This window comes from Diospyros lotus, chromosome 11 (assembly GCF_014633365.1).
Source record: "Diospyros lotus cultivar Yz01 chromosome 11, ASM1463336v1, whole genome shotgun sequence".
In the NCBI taxonomy this organism is placed as follows: Eukaryota; Viridiplantae; Streptophyta; class Magnoliopsida; order Ericales; family Ebenaceae; genus Diospyros; species Diospyros lotus.
Window position 1 is genome coordinate 18200085 of NC_068348.1, and position 19589 is coordinate 18219673.

General features: G+C 38.5%; 1 protein-coding gene across 1 annotated transcript in view; it reads left to right on the forward strand.

Annotated features, from left to right (window-relative positions):
* The first annotated feature begins 5908 nt into the window (after positions 1-5908).
* Positions 5909-19589, forward strand: part of LOC127812652 (uncharacterized) — a 36514-nt gene continuing 22833 nt past the window's right edge. The window contains exons 1-3 of the mRNA XM_052353140.1: positions 5909-6221; positions 16433-16492; positions 16613-16652. Coding sequence (XP_052209100.1) covers positions 6174-6221; positions 16433-16492; positions 16613-16652 — 148 coding nt within the window. The 5' untranslated portion in view covers positions 5909-6173. The remainder of the gene's footprint in view (positions 6222-16432; positions 16493-16612; positions 16653-19589) is intronic.

The window sequence follows — 19589 nt, forward strand, 5'->3', positions numbered from 1 at the left end:
TCAATTGTTTTCTAGCTACTAATAATATTGAACAAAACAAGATAATAACTCTATGATAATAAACTTGCTCAAAAATTAGAGTGTAATTTCTTAATAATCATTATTATTTGAGACTACTAGTGAGAAACTTCAAAAAAAAATTCAATTGCAAAAAAAAAAAAAAAAATCGGGTTTTGTGAACCACAAAACTCGGCCATCAGGTTTTGTAGGCCACAAAACTCGACCATTGGGCTTTGTGGCCCACAAAGCCCGAAAATGAGATTTTTTTAATTTTTTTTTATTTTTCTTCAAATTAGTGTGTTTCATTAGTACTAAAATGATGTATTTTTATGTTTCTTGGGTAAGCCCCGAATGTATATATCACAACGACGTCATTATTTTTCACTTTGTGTGAGGATGTCCATCCACCATCAATACAACCAACACACGATCAATTGTTTTCTAGCTACTAATAATATTGGACAAACCAAGATAATAACGTTATAATAATAAACTTGCTCAAAAATTAAAGTGTTATTTCTTAACAATCATTATTATTTGAGACTACTAGTGGAAAATTTAAAAAAAAAAATCAATTGCAAAAAAAAAAAAGAAATCGGGCTTTGTAGGCCACAAAGCTCGAAAATGAAATTTTTTAATTTTTCTTGATTTTTCTTCAAATTAATGTGTTCCATTAGCTCTAAAATGATGTATTTTTATGTTTCTTGGGTAAGCCCGAATATATATATCACAACAACGTCATTATTTTTTACTTTGTGTGAGGATGTCCATCCACCATCAACACAACCAACACATGATCAATTATTTTTTAGCTACTAATAATATTGGACAAACCAAGATAATAACGTTATGATAATAAACTTGCTCAAAAATTAAAGTGTTATTTCTTAACAATCATTATTATTTGAGACTACTAGTGGGAAATTTAAAAAAAAAATCAATTGCCAAAAAAAAAAAAAAAATCGGGCTTTGTGAACCACAAAGCCCGAAAATGAAATTTTTTAATTTTCTTGATTTCTTCAAATTAATGTGTTCCATTAGCACTAAAATGATGTCTTTTTATGTTTCTTGGATAAGCCCAAATGTATATAATGTCATCATTATTTTTCACTTTGTGTGATGAACAACTTCAAAAAATTCATTTGTCATTTCCAAGTTTTTCATTTTTTTCCTCTCAATCTATGGGTTCCACTAGCACTAAAATGATCTCTTGTTACGTTGTTTAGATTAGTTGAAGGTAGAATACACAACAAATACATGATGAATTGTTCTAACTACTAACATTGGACCAACATGATATAATAATCTTCAAATTACCCCACAAGTGTAATTTAAAATTTTCGACAGAGTCTCCCTTGTTTCTTGGACATTGAACCTGCATTAAAGATTCAGTCTCTATGTCCAACAACATACTATCATGACAATATTTACCATCACAGTAAGACTCAATCTCTCTTCCTAACAACATACTGCCACCACAACCACTTATCTATTACTCTCAACAATACTGCAAACCATATTTCATCAAGTGAGTAATACACAATTTTCTATTTGCTATACCTATACAAAAATATACAACATTTAAACTAGATGAAAATAAAAATACAAAACAAATAATCTTCTAATCTATTAATCTACAAGTATACTACCGTGTTATGTCTATACAAAACTATTCCAATCTGTCTCCAGAAGGTACGGACATCCAGAGTCGGGTGCATCTGCTAGTGATCCTCATTATGCCTCAGTATGTCCTCGACGTATTTAAGAACGTAGCACTCGCAACTGGTCCTGTATTAGACATAACACACATTGGCAGCATAACCATATTTTCATGAAAATTGACTCTATAATATAATTTAAATTAATTTATCCATTCGGTTGTTGAGGCAACTTCTGAGGATCAGTATTCTCCACTTCCCAATCTCTGTCTAGCGTCGCAGTTGCAGTTATATGTTCATAATATGCAGCTTTCTTTAGTAGAATAGGTAACAAGCTCACAAGTGGTTGTATAGATTCGGCCCTGCTCCTACGAATGTCTTCATTCATGGCATTGGAGTCATATATGACAACTCTCCTATCTTTCAAGCAAATCTTTAAGAGAAACCAGTAAGAATTTGTTATATTACAAGGGAGCAAAACATGCATTTTATTTTAATACGTCAGTCGTATGGAAATAAATAAATAAATCATTAAATGGAATGAATTAAGACTTACATATATATGCCCGTCAACGAAATCGGCCCACTCTTTCGGGACAGATGCGATATAAGGCGCAAAAACCCTTATATTGCCCCCGTACTCCTGTTCCCAAAATCTTACTATAGATGCCTGAAAAATAAAATAAAATAAAAATATTGGTCATAGACTAAATTAAGATGCAAAAAAAAGTAGTGGAAACTCACAAAAAGCGAGGTTGACATAATAGCGTAGTTTGTGTCATATTGACGCTGAGACTGTATACGTCTCAAGCAAAACATGTAACTATCGATATGGTAACCCTCCAACCAGTTAGCCTCATTCTCTATGTTTCAGAGGTCATCCGGTGTTAAGTTGAGAATGAAACTGATGTGAAGACTATAACAACCGAGAAAAATAAGAGTAAGAATATATTGTTGATGCAAATAGAAAAAAAATAAATATTGTTACTTACCTAATATTTTCGTTGGAACCTATGAACTCAATATCCTCAGGGGGGCATTGTCTCCATATCCGGCAGCATTGGGTCTAGTACCGGCGGCGTCGAGTCTATGTCCGACCCCTCCAAAGCGGTATCCTTTTTTCTCCTTCTATATTTTGTTGGATCGGTAAAGGGTGGCCGACGAAACTACGATGGCAATCTATCTTGCATATGTCGTCTGTCGACCCTAACCACTTCCTCCTCTTGTGGTTGAACAAAGCCTAACTGTTATAAAATAGTATTTTAGAATGAAGTAAAACGTATAAAAGTAAATTTGGAACTTACTCTAAATGTAGATGCCTACTCCTCATCGCCATGATCAGGATCTACCTGATCACCACCCTGAAACTGCTCATGAGCATGATTGTTGTGATCTGGGGAAATATGCGAGATGTGTAGATGAGCACATAGTGCTGCCTGCCCCCTCTATAGTGCTGCTTACCCCCTCTCTAGTGATTCTTGCGCCCTCTCTAGTCTCAACAACTGTGTCCTCACCTGACTCATTTCCCCATCTATTCTCCGCAACATATCTAGAGTTTGTTTCAGTATTTCGGTGATCTACAAAAGGTAAACAAAAAATATATAAACAATTACAAAAAATATAAATTAAAACCATTATTATAATAAAAATCATACCCCTACCTTGTATTGTCCGTAGTGTGAACTATCAATGAATATTGCATTCTCCTTATCCTTCTCCCCATTTCCCTCCTATAAAAAATATATAAATAATTATAAAAAATATAAATTAAAACTATTGTTATAATAAAAATCATACCCCTACCTTGTATTGTCCGTGGTGTAAACTATCAGGGAATCTTACCTCTTCCTTATCTTTCTCCTCATTTCTCTCTTATAAAAAATATATAAACAATTACAAAAAATATAAATTAAAATCATTATTATAATAAAAATCATACCTCTGTCTCGTATTGTCGTGGTGCGAACTATCAGGGAATTTTGCCTCCTTCTTATCCTTCTCCTCCCCATTCTCTTCCTTTCCCTCCTCATTTAAATGTATCCTACTCGTCTCGTCCTCATCCCCACCATTCTTTTCCTCCTCTTCACCCCCTCTGCCCCCCAAATTTATAGATGTCGACCTCAACCTAGTGTTGAGGGTTAAAAGACCTCCAAAAATTCGTTTCCCGCTCATCATCAGTGGGCTCAAGAGTCGGACTCAATCCTCATGCCTGCAAAATTGTATTATCTAGATAGATATGATTTGAAAATAAACAAAATTTAGAGGTAAGTTGCACACTTACTTTCTTCCTAAGACAGTCGTCGTAATTTTTTATCTGTGGCCTTTTTTTGGATAGCCATTTTCTGCATCTTGGAATGTCTACGTCGGACAGTCTGACAGCCCATTTATTCTGAATCTATGGGAACGTTTCGATCAACCACCACTGTAGAGAGCAAAAAAAAAAATGAAAATAAAAATTAAAAAACAAAACAAACATTTAGTTACTATAGACAAATCATATACAATAAGGAGAGAGTACATAAAACGCCCATACAAAACCATAAAGGTTTATTTTCTTCCCACCTTCACCAGTCAATTTCTTTCTTTCGTGACCAATTGGATGTAATGTTGACTCTTATTGTAGACATACGTACCCCAAGAGAACATCTCAAATGCATGTAAATCATCGGCTATAGTCCACAAGAAATCATCCACATGCTCGCGCTCATCATAGCCCAACAAGAACATGTCGACCATAGCAATGTAAATCAATTTCAAGGCATCCTCTGAAACCATGTCATCTCCTGTACTAATAAGTAATTCAATATCGTCTCCAGTCACCCCTTTCTTATGTTGTGGAAATAGTCGAGCATGTAAACTCTCCACCTCAACAGGTTTCGATTCAAGGCTTTCCCTATCAATAGCCCCAAATCGGAATCCACTAATAAGTATGAACTCCTGCCTCCCGTACCTATATGGTGTACCACCAATCTCGAACTACATCTCATCGTGGCGGGCACTCGAAAATGTCACCTCCCTAAGTAGAACATAATATATCAATTGTGGTGTAGTCAAATGAAGGGACAAATGCATCTTCAAGAAATGTCCTAATGGGCCCTGTAGGAATCTATCCAATAACTTGTATCAGTTTAGAGCATGACGTATCGCCTCAAGGTGTTTGATCCCACAATGAGTAGTAACTCGCATTCCGGGCTGTAATATCCGGTGAGCATGAACATAAGTAAATTTTATAGTTTATTGTTCAGCCATCTGTAAGAAAAAAAAAAACAAAAACAACAATTGTCTTAGCCAGTGACCATGTAAAAGCACAAGTAAAAGAAAAAGAAGCCCAATTGTTGCAGCTCGATCATCACAACCCAAACCTGATCGGGCTTCGTTGGGCAGCAATAATCGGGCTGCGTCACAGCCCAATAGTTGGGGGAGCCTGATTGGGCATCGAGGCTTGGTTGCGGCCCATCGAGCTTCGTTGCAGGAAGCCTTGGGCTTCGTTGTAGGGAGACGAAGCTCGAAAGCCCGATCGAGAAGGAAGCCTTTGCCACGAAGATGAAGCCCCATCGGCTTCCTTGGGGCTTCTTCCCCCAGCAGGTTTTGTCGCGAATGAAGCTCGATCGTGGGGCTTTGTTCGCGACGAAGCCCGGTCAGTCTCCATGGTCGCCGACGACGAAGCTTCGTCGGCGACCATTTCTAGCATCTTATTGTTCATATATTAAAATCAAGCAAAAAACTCTAACCTTGTTCAATCAAGATGAGATCGACGTTGGTGGTAACAGTGGTGGTTATGGCGGCGACAAATGGTTGTCACAGCGGCGACGGGCGATTGCTGTAGTGAGAAAGATGATGTGGGTGGGTGAAATGGGTAATGATGGAGTGAAGGTATTTTAGTATTTGACTATTATTGTGGTTATTTTTATTTTTTTTTTGATTTTTTAAATAAAATAATAGTCAAATCTAATAAAGTGGCTATATCATGTAATTAGTTTGTTTAAAAATACAAAAATATATATTTTTTAAAAAAGAATTAAAAACGAATTTTATATTTAAATAATTGTTACTTTTTGTCATTTCCACAATTGAAAAACTGTACAGCACCGCTCGGCAGCCACGTCCGGGCAGACGTCTAAACCAATAATGGCACGCCACGTCATACGCTGAGCTGACGTGTCTCAAACTGAGACGTCGAAACAAACTAACGAGTAATGAAAAGCAATATAGGTTTATCGAATTGGCAGAACTGCCATTTGGAAAATTGCCCAATTTCAATGCCGGGCGAAGAATACAGGGGAAACGAATTGTTCACCAGGGGCATTCGTGGAATCTTGCTCTCGCCTCCATGTAAGAACAACCCAAAAACCCTCGTGAATGAATAATCGAATATTTGTTTTATTTTTGTTTTCAAGGTCGAGTTCTGTGAGTGGCGAACTATGATCTGAAGATCCCGAGAATCCCGATCTATGTGACGGTGTCTTGATCTCACTGCTCTTTGATTTCTGTTCGAATCACCGTCTGTGTTCCGCCATGGCTGCTCCTTTCTTTTCAACTCCCTTCCAACCTTACGTTTATCAGGTTCTCTCCTCTCTCTCTCTCTCTCTCTCTCTCGGTAGAATTTAAAATTTTCCTCTAGCTTAGGATTTTTCATTCTCATTGCATCGGTGGTTTATTTATTATGTAGACTTGCTTGCGTTGGTATATGTTTGGTTTCTTAGAAAAGAAAAGAAAAACTGTGTAGAAAGAGGGAAATCAAATTTTTTTAATTTTGTTTTTTGGTTGGAACGGGAGAGAACGGAGGCTTTAGTTGCTTAATTCCGCGGATATACATTGTAATGGTATCCGATGGCTGGGACATTAGGTTTCTGAAGGACATTAGCTATTTGATATGATATGTGTTGTGTGCGTGCTTTGAGGTTTTTTGGTGTTGAGAGGTGATGGAATTCGCTAGGATGAGATGGCATGTTTCTCCCTTGTTTAGTTGATAGGAAATAATTACAGTGTGAAATGGATCCCTGCAGGGGTTGCTCCATTAATCACCTTTTAGTGATGTGCCTTTTTAGTTGTTCGAATTGTGATTTGGTAGTCCTCCATCATTATGGATTTGCATTACTTGTGATTGCCATAGTTATTTTTATGTAAATTACCTTGGCCTTGCAACAAACCTGTACGATTTTTTGAATTCATAAGGTAAAGTAGTAGTGTGTGTGTTTATTTATTACCTGGTTAGCTAAGAAGAGAGGCATACCTAAGTAGAAGTCATATGTGTTACGACCCAAGGGTAGATTAGACATTGGGGGTGAATTCTTGTAACCCACTGTAACAACAAGAGGTTAAGTGGTTGTAGGCGGTTGGAGTTAGGTGGTAGAATAGTTAGAAGTTAGAACAATTATAGCTCCTTCAGCTGACAGTTAGCTATCTAACTAAAAGGAGTAGCCTTTAAGAAGGCTGTTGCAGAAGAGTTAAAGCAATTTTCGGAATAATAGAACTCTCTTGCCCTCTTCCCTCTCAATCCCTCTCTCTAATTGTTGTCTAAGTTTGCATCGAGTAAGTCCTTAGAAGTTAGTGGAGGCAAGTCAAGTGTCACAGTGACAGTCAGTTCGTTGGTTAGGTCTTCTAATGGTAACTAAATATATTGGAGGTAAAACCGGTAATAACTTACCTGTTTAATTCCATTGTATCTTCCACCCTTTATGTCTATAAATAAGAGGTTAGGGGGTAGTTACTTAAGGCATGATTAGCTAGTGCAAGATTGTATGAGAGGGAAGGCATGTTCATGATAGTTCTTTGTAATCTCGGGTGATCAAGTTTGTACTCGTGAAAGAGGCTTATGTACTGATTCATTCAAATTAGTGAAGGAGACTGCTCTTGGGGATTTAAAGGCTGGATGTAGGGTCATCTCAAGGGATGATCCGAACCAGGATAAATTTGATGTTCTCTTGTGTGGTTTGGTTTCTGTTTCTTGTATATTTCAATACTTTATTATTGTTTGTTATCGTTTCTATTTCCATCCTATCAATCCGCACGTGCGTGTGTGTTTCCTATCCTAAATAGAGTGCATTCCAGTGCTCCCGAGTCAACACTAATTTTCTTTCTCGTTCTTCCTCTCTCTCTTTCTCATTCTATTTGTTTCTTCCTCAAATTCTATCCTATTTCTTGAAATTTCACCCAAATTCCCAGATTGCCTAACCCTCAACTCGAGGGTGTGACAATTTGGTATTAGGGCTAGGACATTCTAGCTGTGGGAGATTGGTGGGAACCCAACAAGGCCACCGACGAAAGATGTCAATTGCAACTGGTAGCGATTACATTCTGATTCAACACAAAATTGCGAAACGACCAACCATAGGGTGCAGGTCATGATCATTGGATAGTGGCAAATGGCAAAGGGCATGTCATGACCCAAGAATCTATAGAAGGACAATATAGTAATAGGTTGATAATAGTTGTTAGAAGATATTTTAGATATTTTAGCAATTGGTTAGAAGCACATGGGTGCTATTATGCAGTTAGTTAGGAGTAAATATGCCTATATAAGGCTATGTAAACGGATGGGATGGGATATGCTGAAATTGATACTGAATCTCTATTTTTCTCTCTAAATTTCTCTCCATTCTCCCTCTCATTTCTCTTAACTTTCTCTCTAATTTTGTTCAATCTCCCCCTTCATTTCTTCTTTGTTCTTCCCCAAATTCCTTCCAATTCCTTCTAAGACCCTAGCTAAATCCTAGGGTCATGACAAATGGTATCAGAGCAGTCCATCCTTGGCTGTGGTTTTGATTCGAGTTCCGATGGTGAATATCGGTGAGTTCCGACAATGGCTCCAAGAAGATTACAGCAGAGCCAGGGTTCTTCGGCCACATCGGTGATTGGGTGATTCGATTCTAGGCAATTTTTGGCTGAACCTTGGAATTTGATTCCGCGGCCTGAGAAGGAAACTGTGGCAGCAGGTTCGGCTTGAAGAGGAATAGCATTTGCAATTCGCCACTCCTAGAATCAGAGTTGAAGGCGAGTTCGGTTGCTGAAGACGACTTTGAAGGACAATTAGGTTAGTGAATTTTCATATTCGACCGTGATAGAGGAGGTGAGGTACGGCCACGATTCTCGGCAACCCAGGCAAATGCAAGGAGCTATTTGGTAGTGGTCCTCGGCCCAGAAGGTCATGATTGGAGTGGGATTCCAAGTATTAGCAGTTATGTGGGTGTCGTTATTTGAACTTGAGAGTGACGCAATACAGTGGGTTGGAATCGAGAGTGTCGCGGTACAGTGGGTGTAGCGATTGGAGTAGCAATGTAGCGATCGGCCTTACCCAGACCTCCGGGTGAACCCATTGAACATCAACCCGATTGGAAACACCAACCAATTGGGTTGGGAAGGATTTGAGTACTGGAAAGAAGCAACGGCTAGTTGGGACACGAACTGAGGAGCATTCGCGATTGGTGTGGGAGTCCGTCGAAGGCAGTGACGCGGACGACCAAGAGGTTCACGAGTGAGTCGGACGAGGAAGTAGGAGACGTGACCGTTGTCAATTGCGGTCGGTGGTTAGGCAGAGCAGGTTCGGCGACTCTAGTGACTTGGAAGGTGGTTGATGTTGGGAGATTAATCTCCAATAGTGATTTACGAAGGTGATCCAGCAACAGATTCGAAATGGGCGAGGCAAGATGTTGACGAACGACAGTGAATTTTAATAAGTCTTGCACGGAATTGGCATGCGAAGGAGGGTCAGACAGATTTCGGCTTGAATCCGGCAAATTGTGTCGACTGCATTAGAGTCGATCAGCATGCGCAATTGAGGATGAAGCAGAAATTCGATTCCGACACACAGAGATTGAGCTTGGGCTGATAGTTGAGGCCGAACTTGGAAGTGCAAAGCAGATTCCAGTGAGCTCCGGCAATTCCGACAGATCCGAGTTGAAGGCTGGGGCAATCAGTGAAGAGCGGTATGTATACAATCCCTATCCCTTGGTCTTCCAAGTGTCATGTCCATGAGATGTCGACCATGGGAAGCAGGGCACACGTGACACAAATGGGGTCTCAATTGTAGCCGAATGATGCTGCATTTTCAGTGGTTAATTTTCATGCAAGAGATTAGCCGAAGGGTGCTGCATTTTCAATGGAATGTCCTGCTCGTGAAGCCTTGGGAAGTGGTGCACGAAGGAGTCCAATGGAGTCTCAATTGCAGCAGGAGAAAGTTTCCTTTTCAACTGGAATGGAGCCTCAATGGCAGCCAAAGGAGGCTGCATTTTCAGTTGGCAACAACAGGGACAAAGGGACAAGCAATGAGATACATGATGCGAGCAAGGAATTTGGTCTTATGATACGCGAGAAGTTGCAAGAGTTTGCAATGATACTATCTAAGGAGTATCATTACAGTTTTCCTGCCGAATACTTTGATGACTATTACGGAAGTTTTAACAAGGAGGAGTTTCTTAAAAGGGAGTAGCCGAGGCAAGAGTTAATACACTTGAATGTGCCGAATGAGGGCTGGCAGGAAAGAAATGAAGGGTTAAGCCAGATTGCAGATTTCTCTTCCAGCCAAGGCAAGTTTCTTGCGAATTATGACCTTGATAGTAGCTCTATCCACCAACAATAGATTCAAAGTGGTGAGGAATTCTTGAAGCCGGTTTTAGCTGGGGAAAAGCTAAAGGAGGCAGTTGAAGAAGTCAAGGGTTTTGTCAAAGAGAACAAAACTCCCACTGCTGTATTGGTTCTTCCTCCAGTTGGCAAATCTGAATGCTTGTCTATTACATTGAAGGACGAACAGATGGCTGGAGAACTAGTTAGTCAACCCTCTGTATTCAAAACAACACACAACGAAGATGATGAAAAGGGGGAAACATATGTGGTAGCTGGTCGGTTGCGTGAGTTTTGGAATGATCGACATTTGAACGATGTAGGGTTGCAGATTTCAGCTGCTACCTGTGACAAGGAGTGGCTAAATTCATTGAAGGCATTTGATGTGGATACATTGACAGGTTTTGGCATTATATTGGATCCCCAGACTATGGTTACTAGCAACCTTAATTTGGTAGCTATTACAAACCCAAGGGAAATAGTGTTACTCTTTGGAGGAAGATGCAGCCTTGTCTGCAATGATTATCATTCTTGTTTCAATTGAGAACCTAAAAATAAAGAAGAAGAGACTTAGAATGAGGAAGAAGGAAAGAAGGATGAACCAAATAGAGAAGGTTGGAATTGGATGAAGAGCTATGGCTACTTGTTGCAAGTTCTTGGGGACAAGAACTCTCTTAAGAGGGGGGAATTGTCATGATCCAAGAATCTATAGAAGGGCAATATAGTAATAGGTTGATAATAGTTGTTAGAAGATATTTTAGATATTTTAGCAATTGGTTAGAAGCACATGGGTGCTATTATGCAGTTAGTTAGGAGCAAATATGCCAATATAAGGCTATGTAAACAGATGGGATAGGATATGCTGAAATTGATACTGAATCTCTATTTTCCTCTCTAAATTTCTCTCCATTCTCCCTCTCATTTCTCTTAACTTTCTCTCTAATTTTGTTCAATCTCCTCCTTCATTTCTTCTCTGTTCTTCCCCAAATTCCTTCCAATTCCTTCTAAGACCCTAGCTAAATCCTAGGGTCATGACAGGGCACCAAGATGAGACAACTGGAAGTGAGGATGGAGTCGCTAGAAGTTGGCATGGTGCAGACCCAAGAGGCCATGTGCCAAAGCAGGGAAGACATTTCGGTCATCAGGGATAGTGTGCAAGAATTGGAAAAGAACAAGGAGGTTGTGTAGTATGGCCAAAAAATTAACAGCATGTTCAACATGTTGGCATTGTTTCCCCAATTCCGACTGCCCTCCAAGGAAAAATTCCGACCTGATTTTGCCTCGTGAGGGCATCCTTCCTAGGCCCGATGAAGGGCTGGAAACAGAGGATCAACCTACATTATGGGGATCTTCCTCCCACATTCCTATCCACACACCAATTCCACGATTAGAGATTCCTGTGTTCGAGGGACTAAAACCAAGGTGGTGGATTCACTGTTGTGAAAAATTCTTTCAATTCTATCGAGTCGTTGAAGGGCAGAGGATTACCTTGGCCACAACCCATCTTAACAATATGGCTGACTTAGGGTACCAAGGGTGGACCCAATCCAAGGGAAATGAGGCTAGTTGGATAGAGTTTGCTGAGGAATTGTGTGATCGATTTGGTGAATAGAATATGGCGAATGTAGTTGAGGAATTCAACAAATTAAGACAAGAAGGTTCGGTGATGGAATATCAAATGAAATTTGAAGAACTAAGGTCTCTATTGTGGACTTCACAGCCCAACCTAACTGAACTATACTTTGTATCAAGTTTCATTAGTGGGTTAAAAGATGAGTTGAGATCTATGGTTAAGATGATGATGCCTACTATAGTGAAACATGAGGCTGAGAAGGCAAAGCTGTAGGAGCTTACATTGGAAGCAATTTTCAGTAAGTACACAATTGCAACGGAAATTCAGCATTCGTTCTATCCACCAGTGGAGGGGAATCAAGTGAATGCGAATTCTAAGGTCTATCCCAACCCTAATGTAGCCAAATCATCTACTATGAAGCAAAGACGAAAGTTAGGATTATGTTATAAGTGTGGAGATAAATTCAATCTGGCCACCGATGCCAAAAACAGTTACTTAATATGGAAGGAATAGAGGATGAAAATGAAGAAGAAGAATCGGTGGGAATTGGGTGACCAAAGAGGCATAGTTGCTCTAAATTCTTGTCTCCAAGAATTTTCTCATCGGGAGGGGAATTGCTATGACCCAAGGGTAGATTAGACATTGGGGGTGAATTCTTGTAACCCACTATAACAACAAGAGGTTAAGTGGTTGTAGGCAGTTGGAGATAGGTGGTAGAATAGTTAGAACAATTACAACTCCTTCAATTGATAGTTAGCTATCTAACTAAAAGGAGTAGCCTTTAAGAAGGCTGTTGCAGAGGAGTAAAGGTATTAATAGTATTCGGAATAACAGAACTCTCTCACTCTCTTCCCTCTCAATCCCTCTCTCTAATTTTCTCTCTTGTTCTTCCTCTCTCATTCTATCTGTTTCTTCCTCAACTTCTATTCTCTTTCTTGAAATTTCACCTGAATTCCTAGATTGCCCAACCCTCAACTCGAGGGTGTGACAAAAAGGAATGAAGAAATGAACTAGGAGGACTGTAAGAAGAAGAAACACACTGTGAAGAAGATGGAAATAGGGTAGGAAAAGGAAAATCGAAAGGATTAAACTGAACGTGTCTAGAAATGGAGACTTGACTTGTGGGATGTAAACATCTATACACAGCTTGCACATGACTATATCCAATGAAAACACATTTGGTGGAATGAAAAAAGCAAAGTTGTGTGTGTTGTAGGGTCTAAGGTAAGGAAAACAAGCACACCCTTTGAAGGGATAGATAATTGGGTTGTTTGTGATAAAGAAGTTCAAAAGGAGAGGCAAATTTGATAGGAGAAGCTGGTAAAAAGGTTAATTGTATAAACAGCTGTTTGAAAAGCTTCTACCCAGAATTTTGAAGGCATACGAGCTTGAGCTAGCAGTGTAAGACCCATTTCAGCAATTTGCCTATGCTTCCTCTCAACAAGCCCATTTTGTTGATGAGTATGAGGACAAGTCAAATGAGGTTGAATGCCATGTCATTTAAGATATGGCAAGAAGGCTTGAAATTCTCCTCCCTTATCAGATTATAGGGCCTTTATTTTAGAGTGATATTGTAATTCAGTAAATTTGGGAAAGGCAATGAAAGTAGAAAGAGCATCAGACTTTAGTTTCAATGGATATAACCATGCATACCTGGTATAAGCATCTACAAAGATGATATAGTATCTATAGCCTTCAGTAGATGCATTAGGAGTTGGACCCCAGAGATAGAAAGAAATAATTCTAAAGGTTTCTTGGCTGTAATTTCCCAAGTAGTAAAAGGAAGCTGATGTAGTTTGCCAAGTTTGCATGATTCACAAAAAGAAGAGAAGAATTAGAACAAGGAATATGAATTTTATTCAAGACCATTTTCAGTACAGAAAAATAATGATGTCCCAATTTGGCATGCCACTAATCTCACACAGTTTTATTTGTTACTGTGTTTTTATTCTGAGATGGGGCATGACAAGATGGGGAATGCGAAGCTGACATTTTAGACTTGGTAGATTTACAGTGCTCAGACAAACGAGACAAATAAGCTGAAGCAAAAGCAGAACTGGATGTGGTTGCCAATTGATAAAGTCTATCTTTAAGTAGCCATCAAAGTAGTACAATTCCTTTGTCCTTGTCCTTAAATCACACAAGAATCAGAATAAAATTCAGCTATCAAATTATTGTCTTTTGTAAGCTGAGAAACAGTTATAAGGTTTTCTGTCATGTGAGGAACATGAAGCACATTAGATAAAGAAAGAATAAAAACAGGTTTGGTTTGAGTATAATGTTGACTACGACCAAGAAATGGATAGTTTCTTACCATGGCCAACTGCAACTTTCTCAAGGCCTTGATAAGGAGAGTGAAGAGTGAGGTTATGAAGATTGGAGGTAATGTGGTTTGTTGCTCCAGAGTCAACAAACCAAGAAGGATCATTGCAAATTGTTGAAGAAGTAAATTGATTATCCAAAGAATTGCTATCATGAGAACCTTGAATAGAACAAGTCTCACTCAAAAATACTTCACTAGGATCTCTAGGAGCTACAAGATAAGCTCTTGAAGATTGAGATAATCCTCCTCTGCCAGAATTTTGACTGGGAAAACGTTGAAAATTTCTATCAAACCTATGGTAACATTTGTTAGCAAAATGATCTGGTCTCCCACACAATTGACAATATGTTTTTCTAGTGTTAGATCTATGTCGACCTCTACCTTTTCTGTTAGAAAAACCTCCTCTCCTGGTAATAGAACCACTGCCATTCTTTGATTAGTGAGATGCAACATTTGCATTCATCGGAGTTATGCCTTCCAAATTTAGGGCTGGAGATGAAGAAAAATTCTAAGTTAATATCATCCATTTGATAGGTAATTAGACTAACAATAGTTTCACAATCATTGTCCAGTCCACTCTAAATAGCAATAAAAGATCCTTATCACTGATTGGTTCACCAATTGCAGCTAGAGCATGTCCTCCTATTGTTTTTATCTTCAGGATATAGTCATTCACCGATAGAGAATTTTTCTTGATAGATCTTAATTGTTGTTTTAATTGAAAAGATTTGGCAATAGTTTGCCGAGAATAGTAGTTCTCAAGAACATACCATAACTCTGTTGAGGATTCACAATGAATCACCTGACCTAGAACTTCTTTGTCAATTGTAGAGAAAAGCCACCCTAGGAGTAACTGATCTGATTTGAGCTAGGCTAGATATTCTTCATTTTCTTTCTGTGCATTAGGATCATCAGAATCTGGATTTGGTAGATATTTGAGTGGAGATTTTTTTGATTTGTTGATGAAGAAGATCAAATCGAAAGCCCTAATTGTTGCCAAGATCTGAGCTTTCCAAAATAGATAGTTATTACTATCTAGTTTGATAGGACTGTAATTGAAATCTCACTATGAGGGAGAAATCATATTGCAAGGCAAAAGAAAAGGAGCAGGATTGACTTTGTGAAGAAGAATGTGATTATTCTTGATTTCTTGCCATTGACGTATGTTGTTTGCTCTGGTATATGAAGTGAGAGCTTCTATGAAGAAAAAGAAAGAAACTGAAAAGAGAACTAAAATTGAGTTTTGCTGAAAATGATTATTGACATTAGAAACAGAAAATCAGTTAAGCATTTATAGACTGTGAACACAACTAATTCTGTTAGGGATATAACTAACCTTGGTACAAGTCCTAACTAGCAAACTTAACTAAAATATAACTACGCTTAATAGAATTGCAGCTAATATTCCTTTGTACAGGACAAATAGAACTAGTTCTATCTACAAGAAGCACTCATAGGCATCACCTGATTGAAGCTGCTTCACCTAGAGATAGACAAGGCGCTTTGAGGCACCCGAGTGCCTAAGCAAGTGAGGTGCTCTGCTTGTGTTTGACCACGTTGGTGTTGAAGTTAGGAGTCTAGGAGGGATGAATTTGATGTAGACATGAATCATGGTTTTTCTTGCACAAAGGAGATGCTGCATAATGCGCATTGGTGTTTGCAAGCTTGAAGAGTTAGATTCTACTGCGGAACCCATACAATGATGCTACACGTGTGATGGTGTATAGATAGTAGACCTCATAAAGTTTCTTTTTCTGGTTTATTATTAAGAATATCTTCTCTTTTCCCTAAAGAAAATAATTTCCTTTTTAAAATGGATCTATTCTTGTGAATAATTTATTCTTGTCTCATTCTTTTCTTGAAAAGAAAAATTATTGAAGTCATGTTCTGGGAAAAATACATGTACAGTTTTTATTGACATTCTTTTTACATTTTTCTGGAGCTGGGAAATTTTGGTAATTCAACTTATTTGCAAATTGATGGCCTAAGCTATGTTATGTATTCTGATATTATGTTTTTTGGAGTATCACACATAATAGCCTGGAAAAAATCTCCATTTTTTGGGTGGTTCTCTTTCTGTAATATCCAACTTTTTGTTTGTAAAATAATTAAAAGAAACAAAATAGTCCAGAATCAGATTATCTCATTGTATATGGATAGCCCAGTAGCTGTTGCTCTTAGTTTTGAGATTTCCCTGTATTTCTTTCTTTTCTCTTTTTCACCCTATGGAGTATATAGGAGAAAATGAGGGCCTTTTTTTTTTGGTTCTCATTCCTGATCTTTATCCTGGGTTAACTCACGAGGATAAATGTATTTTAGAGTCCACAAGAAGCTGTGACACCTTTTCAGATTTTGGGTGGTGAAGCTCAGATTGTTCAGGTATTAATTGGATTTGTTAAGCATGCTCTCCTTCTTCAGAAGTAAAAGAAGAACTTTTGTTATTGTTTTTTGCCTAGTGCTTATTTTCATGTATTTTGGTTTTGCTGGTCTTATCTCCAGATTATGTTGAAGCCACAAGAAAAGGTTATTGCTAAGCCCGGTAAGTATATGTTGCATGATTTTTTTGGTTGATGTGATTTGTTTTTTTTGCTTTGTACTTGGATTACTCCATTCTTGGAGCTGCTACTACAATTTACTTGCCAAAACTAAAAATTGATGGCATTATTTCTGAAGAAGAACCAGTGTCAGGTTGCAAGTCCTGCATCTTTTCTGGTGTTTATTCTACATCTATATGACAATTACAAAGCAAAGTTCCTTTTTTTGTTGGGCAATAGCAAGCCTATTGACCAGATATGCTTGTTCAAAAGCGTTATTGGTGTGTTTGGAGTATCTTACCTTTTTGAGAAATGAACTACTCTACTTATTTAATCTGGTTATGCTTAGACTTGGTTGAAGTTTCCATAATGTGGACCGAAGAAGTTAAAAACATTGTTATTTGAAATAGCAATCCACATTGTTTAATATCATTTTTTCCACGATCTAGTTTGATTTGCAAATCTATACAAAAAAAAAAAAAAAAAATTCAACCATAATTTTTTGGATTACCTATAGTTGCACATTTATTAATCCAATGCATATATATATATATATACATATACCTTTTGCTCACAGAAAGGCATAAACAGGAAATGACTAGTGTAACCATTCATTAGGATGCGACTTGAGTAACTTCATTCCTACCTAACTGGGACCTAATGAACCATACTTGTGCATTTGACCCAACTGTAACGCCCCACTTTTCAAATATATCATGATGCTAAATACAAGCCAATATCACACACGGGCATTATGAAATCCTTACTAATGGAAGCGAAGGATCGAACTTGATAGCTAAAGCTAGATAATAAAGATTTCCACTATAAAATCTTTAACACAAGGACAATAGTACCATACGTCCTTTAACAAATAAACATTTGTTTATGTAACTGTGAAATATAAATTCCAAAGATCGGACAAATAACTTCTAGTATCATTGCAGCTTCCTTGTATAGCATCTGTCGCACATCATTAGGGATTTATACATAATGACTACTTGTATGACACACATTAAAGATAGACCCATATCGTCTAATATTAATGAAAATAATAGAAAAGCTCAAAGGTTACATTGGCTTCTCTTTATACAAGATCGTAGTACATGAACAGCAGAAAATCAAACTAAACTTCGGCTACCGCTTTGTCTTTCCTCTTACTTGTATTCGGGGTATCTGGCACATTTGATATACTTGGGACGTTGAATATCTCACGAGTATGAAATACCTAAGTTAGATAATGCCATCTAAGTGAAATGGTTCAGGAAAGAAAATACATGCGTGTGTATGCAAGTATGTCAAATGTCATGAAATCCTTCCCTTCTATGGAAACCGTGCCAGGATGTTGTCATGTTCGAACCCCTCGGCCCCCTTACACAGGCCACGTGATCAGCCCCCTTACACAGGCCCACGTGATAGCTCACACATGACAACCCACTAGCTAGCTACCAACGCCGAGATGCATGACGAATAGTGATGCAATGCTATTTTCAAAGAAACACATGTTAGACAAGCCACATATCACACACAAATGAAACCAAGGATGATTAAGATGAAGCAAGAAGCATGTAGGAACCACTCACCTTGAAGGTTTACCTTTGGAAGCTACTGTTCACAGCAAGCGGGTCTAGATTTCTGTAGAAAACACGAGTTTTGGTAAACCAAATACCAAATATTTTTATATGGGGTTGTAGGGAATTAAAAGAGGGGTAAAACTGAAAAATTGCAGGTCATTTGGAGCATCCACACTCCCTTATGCACTGAGAGAAGGGGCCTCACATGCTACCACAAGCAGCCCCTGCCAGCGCGTGTATTGCACGTGTCGGTCTTCTCTGGCGACCACGTTCTGGAATCTCGATTTTTCTGCCATATCTCTCTCGTTTTAGTTTTGATTCGACCCCTGTTCGAACCCATGTGTCCTTCTCTTCCCCCTCTATAGGAATATAACAAGAAACCGGACTTACCTATCGGTTTTTTTGATTGTTTGGCACGAACTTTAGTGAAGACCTAAAAACTCCGACAAGGCCCATTCTCCCTCGTTTCTCGATCCTTTTTCCTCATTCTTTTTGCAAAATTCTCCCCTCTCTCTCAAGAACAAGATCCTCCCATTTGATTCTCTCAATTTGGCATAAATTTGCCTCATAATCACTTAGAATGCTTTGTGAATAACTCCGTGGCCCTATTTATAGACTTTCCCGATCAACCACGTGTCGCCGCCTTGGGGGGGGGGGGGGTTGTCATTATGAGGCTTCAATGTTATCCCCAAACGACCAATGATTGCTTGCCACATGTCCCCAAATTTGATTTAAATAGGATTTGGAATCCAAAATGATCCAACACTGTATTTGAATAGGTTTTGGAATCCAAAGTGATCCAAAGCTATATTGAAATAAGTTTTGAAATCCGCAATCATGACTTCTAATTGTTAGTTGGTTCAATTCGCTGCTCCATATGTCGAACTGAACCAACTAACTAACCAAGAGCAGCGAACTGAGCCAACTAACAATTAGAAGTCATGATTGCGGATTTCAAAACTTATTTCAATATAGCTTTGGATCACTTTGGATTCCAAAACCTATTCAAATATAGTTTTGGATTATTTTAGATTCCAAATCCTATTTAAATCTAATATGGGGACATGTGGCAAGCAACCATTAGCTGTTTGGGGATAAGATTAAAGCCTTATAATGACCCCCTCCCCCCCCCCCCCCGACGTGGCGACATGTGGTTGGCCGAGAAAGTCTACAAATAGGGCCACAGGGTTATTCACAAAGCATTACAAGTAATTTTGAGGCGAATTTATGCCAAATTGAGGGAATCAAATGGGAGGATCTTGTTCTTGAGAGAGGGGAGAATTTTACAAAAAGGAGGAGAACGGGCCTCGCTGGAGTTTTCTAGTCTTCACTGGAATTCGTGCCAAATAGTCAGAAAAATCACTAGGTAAG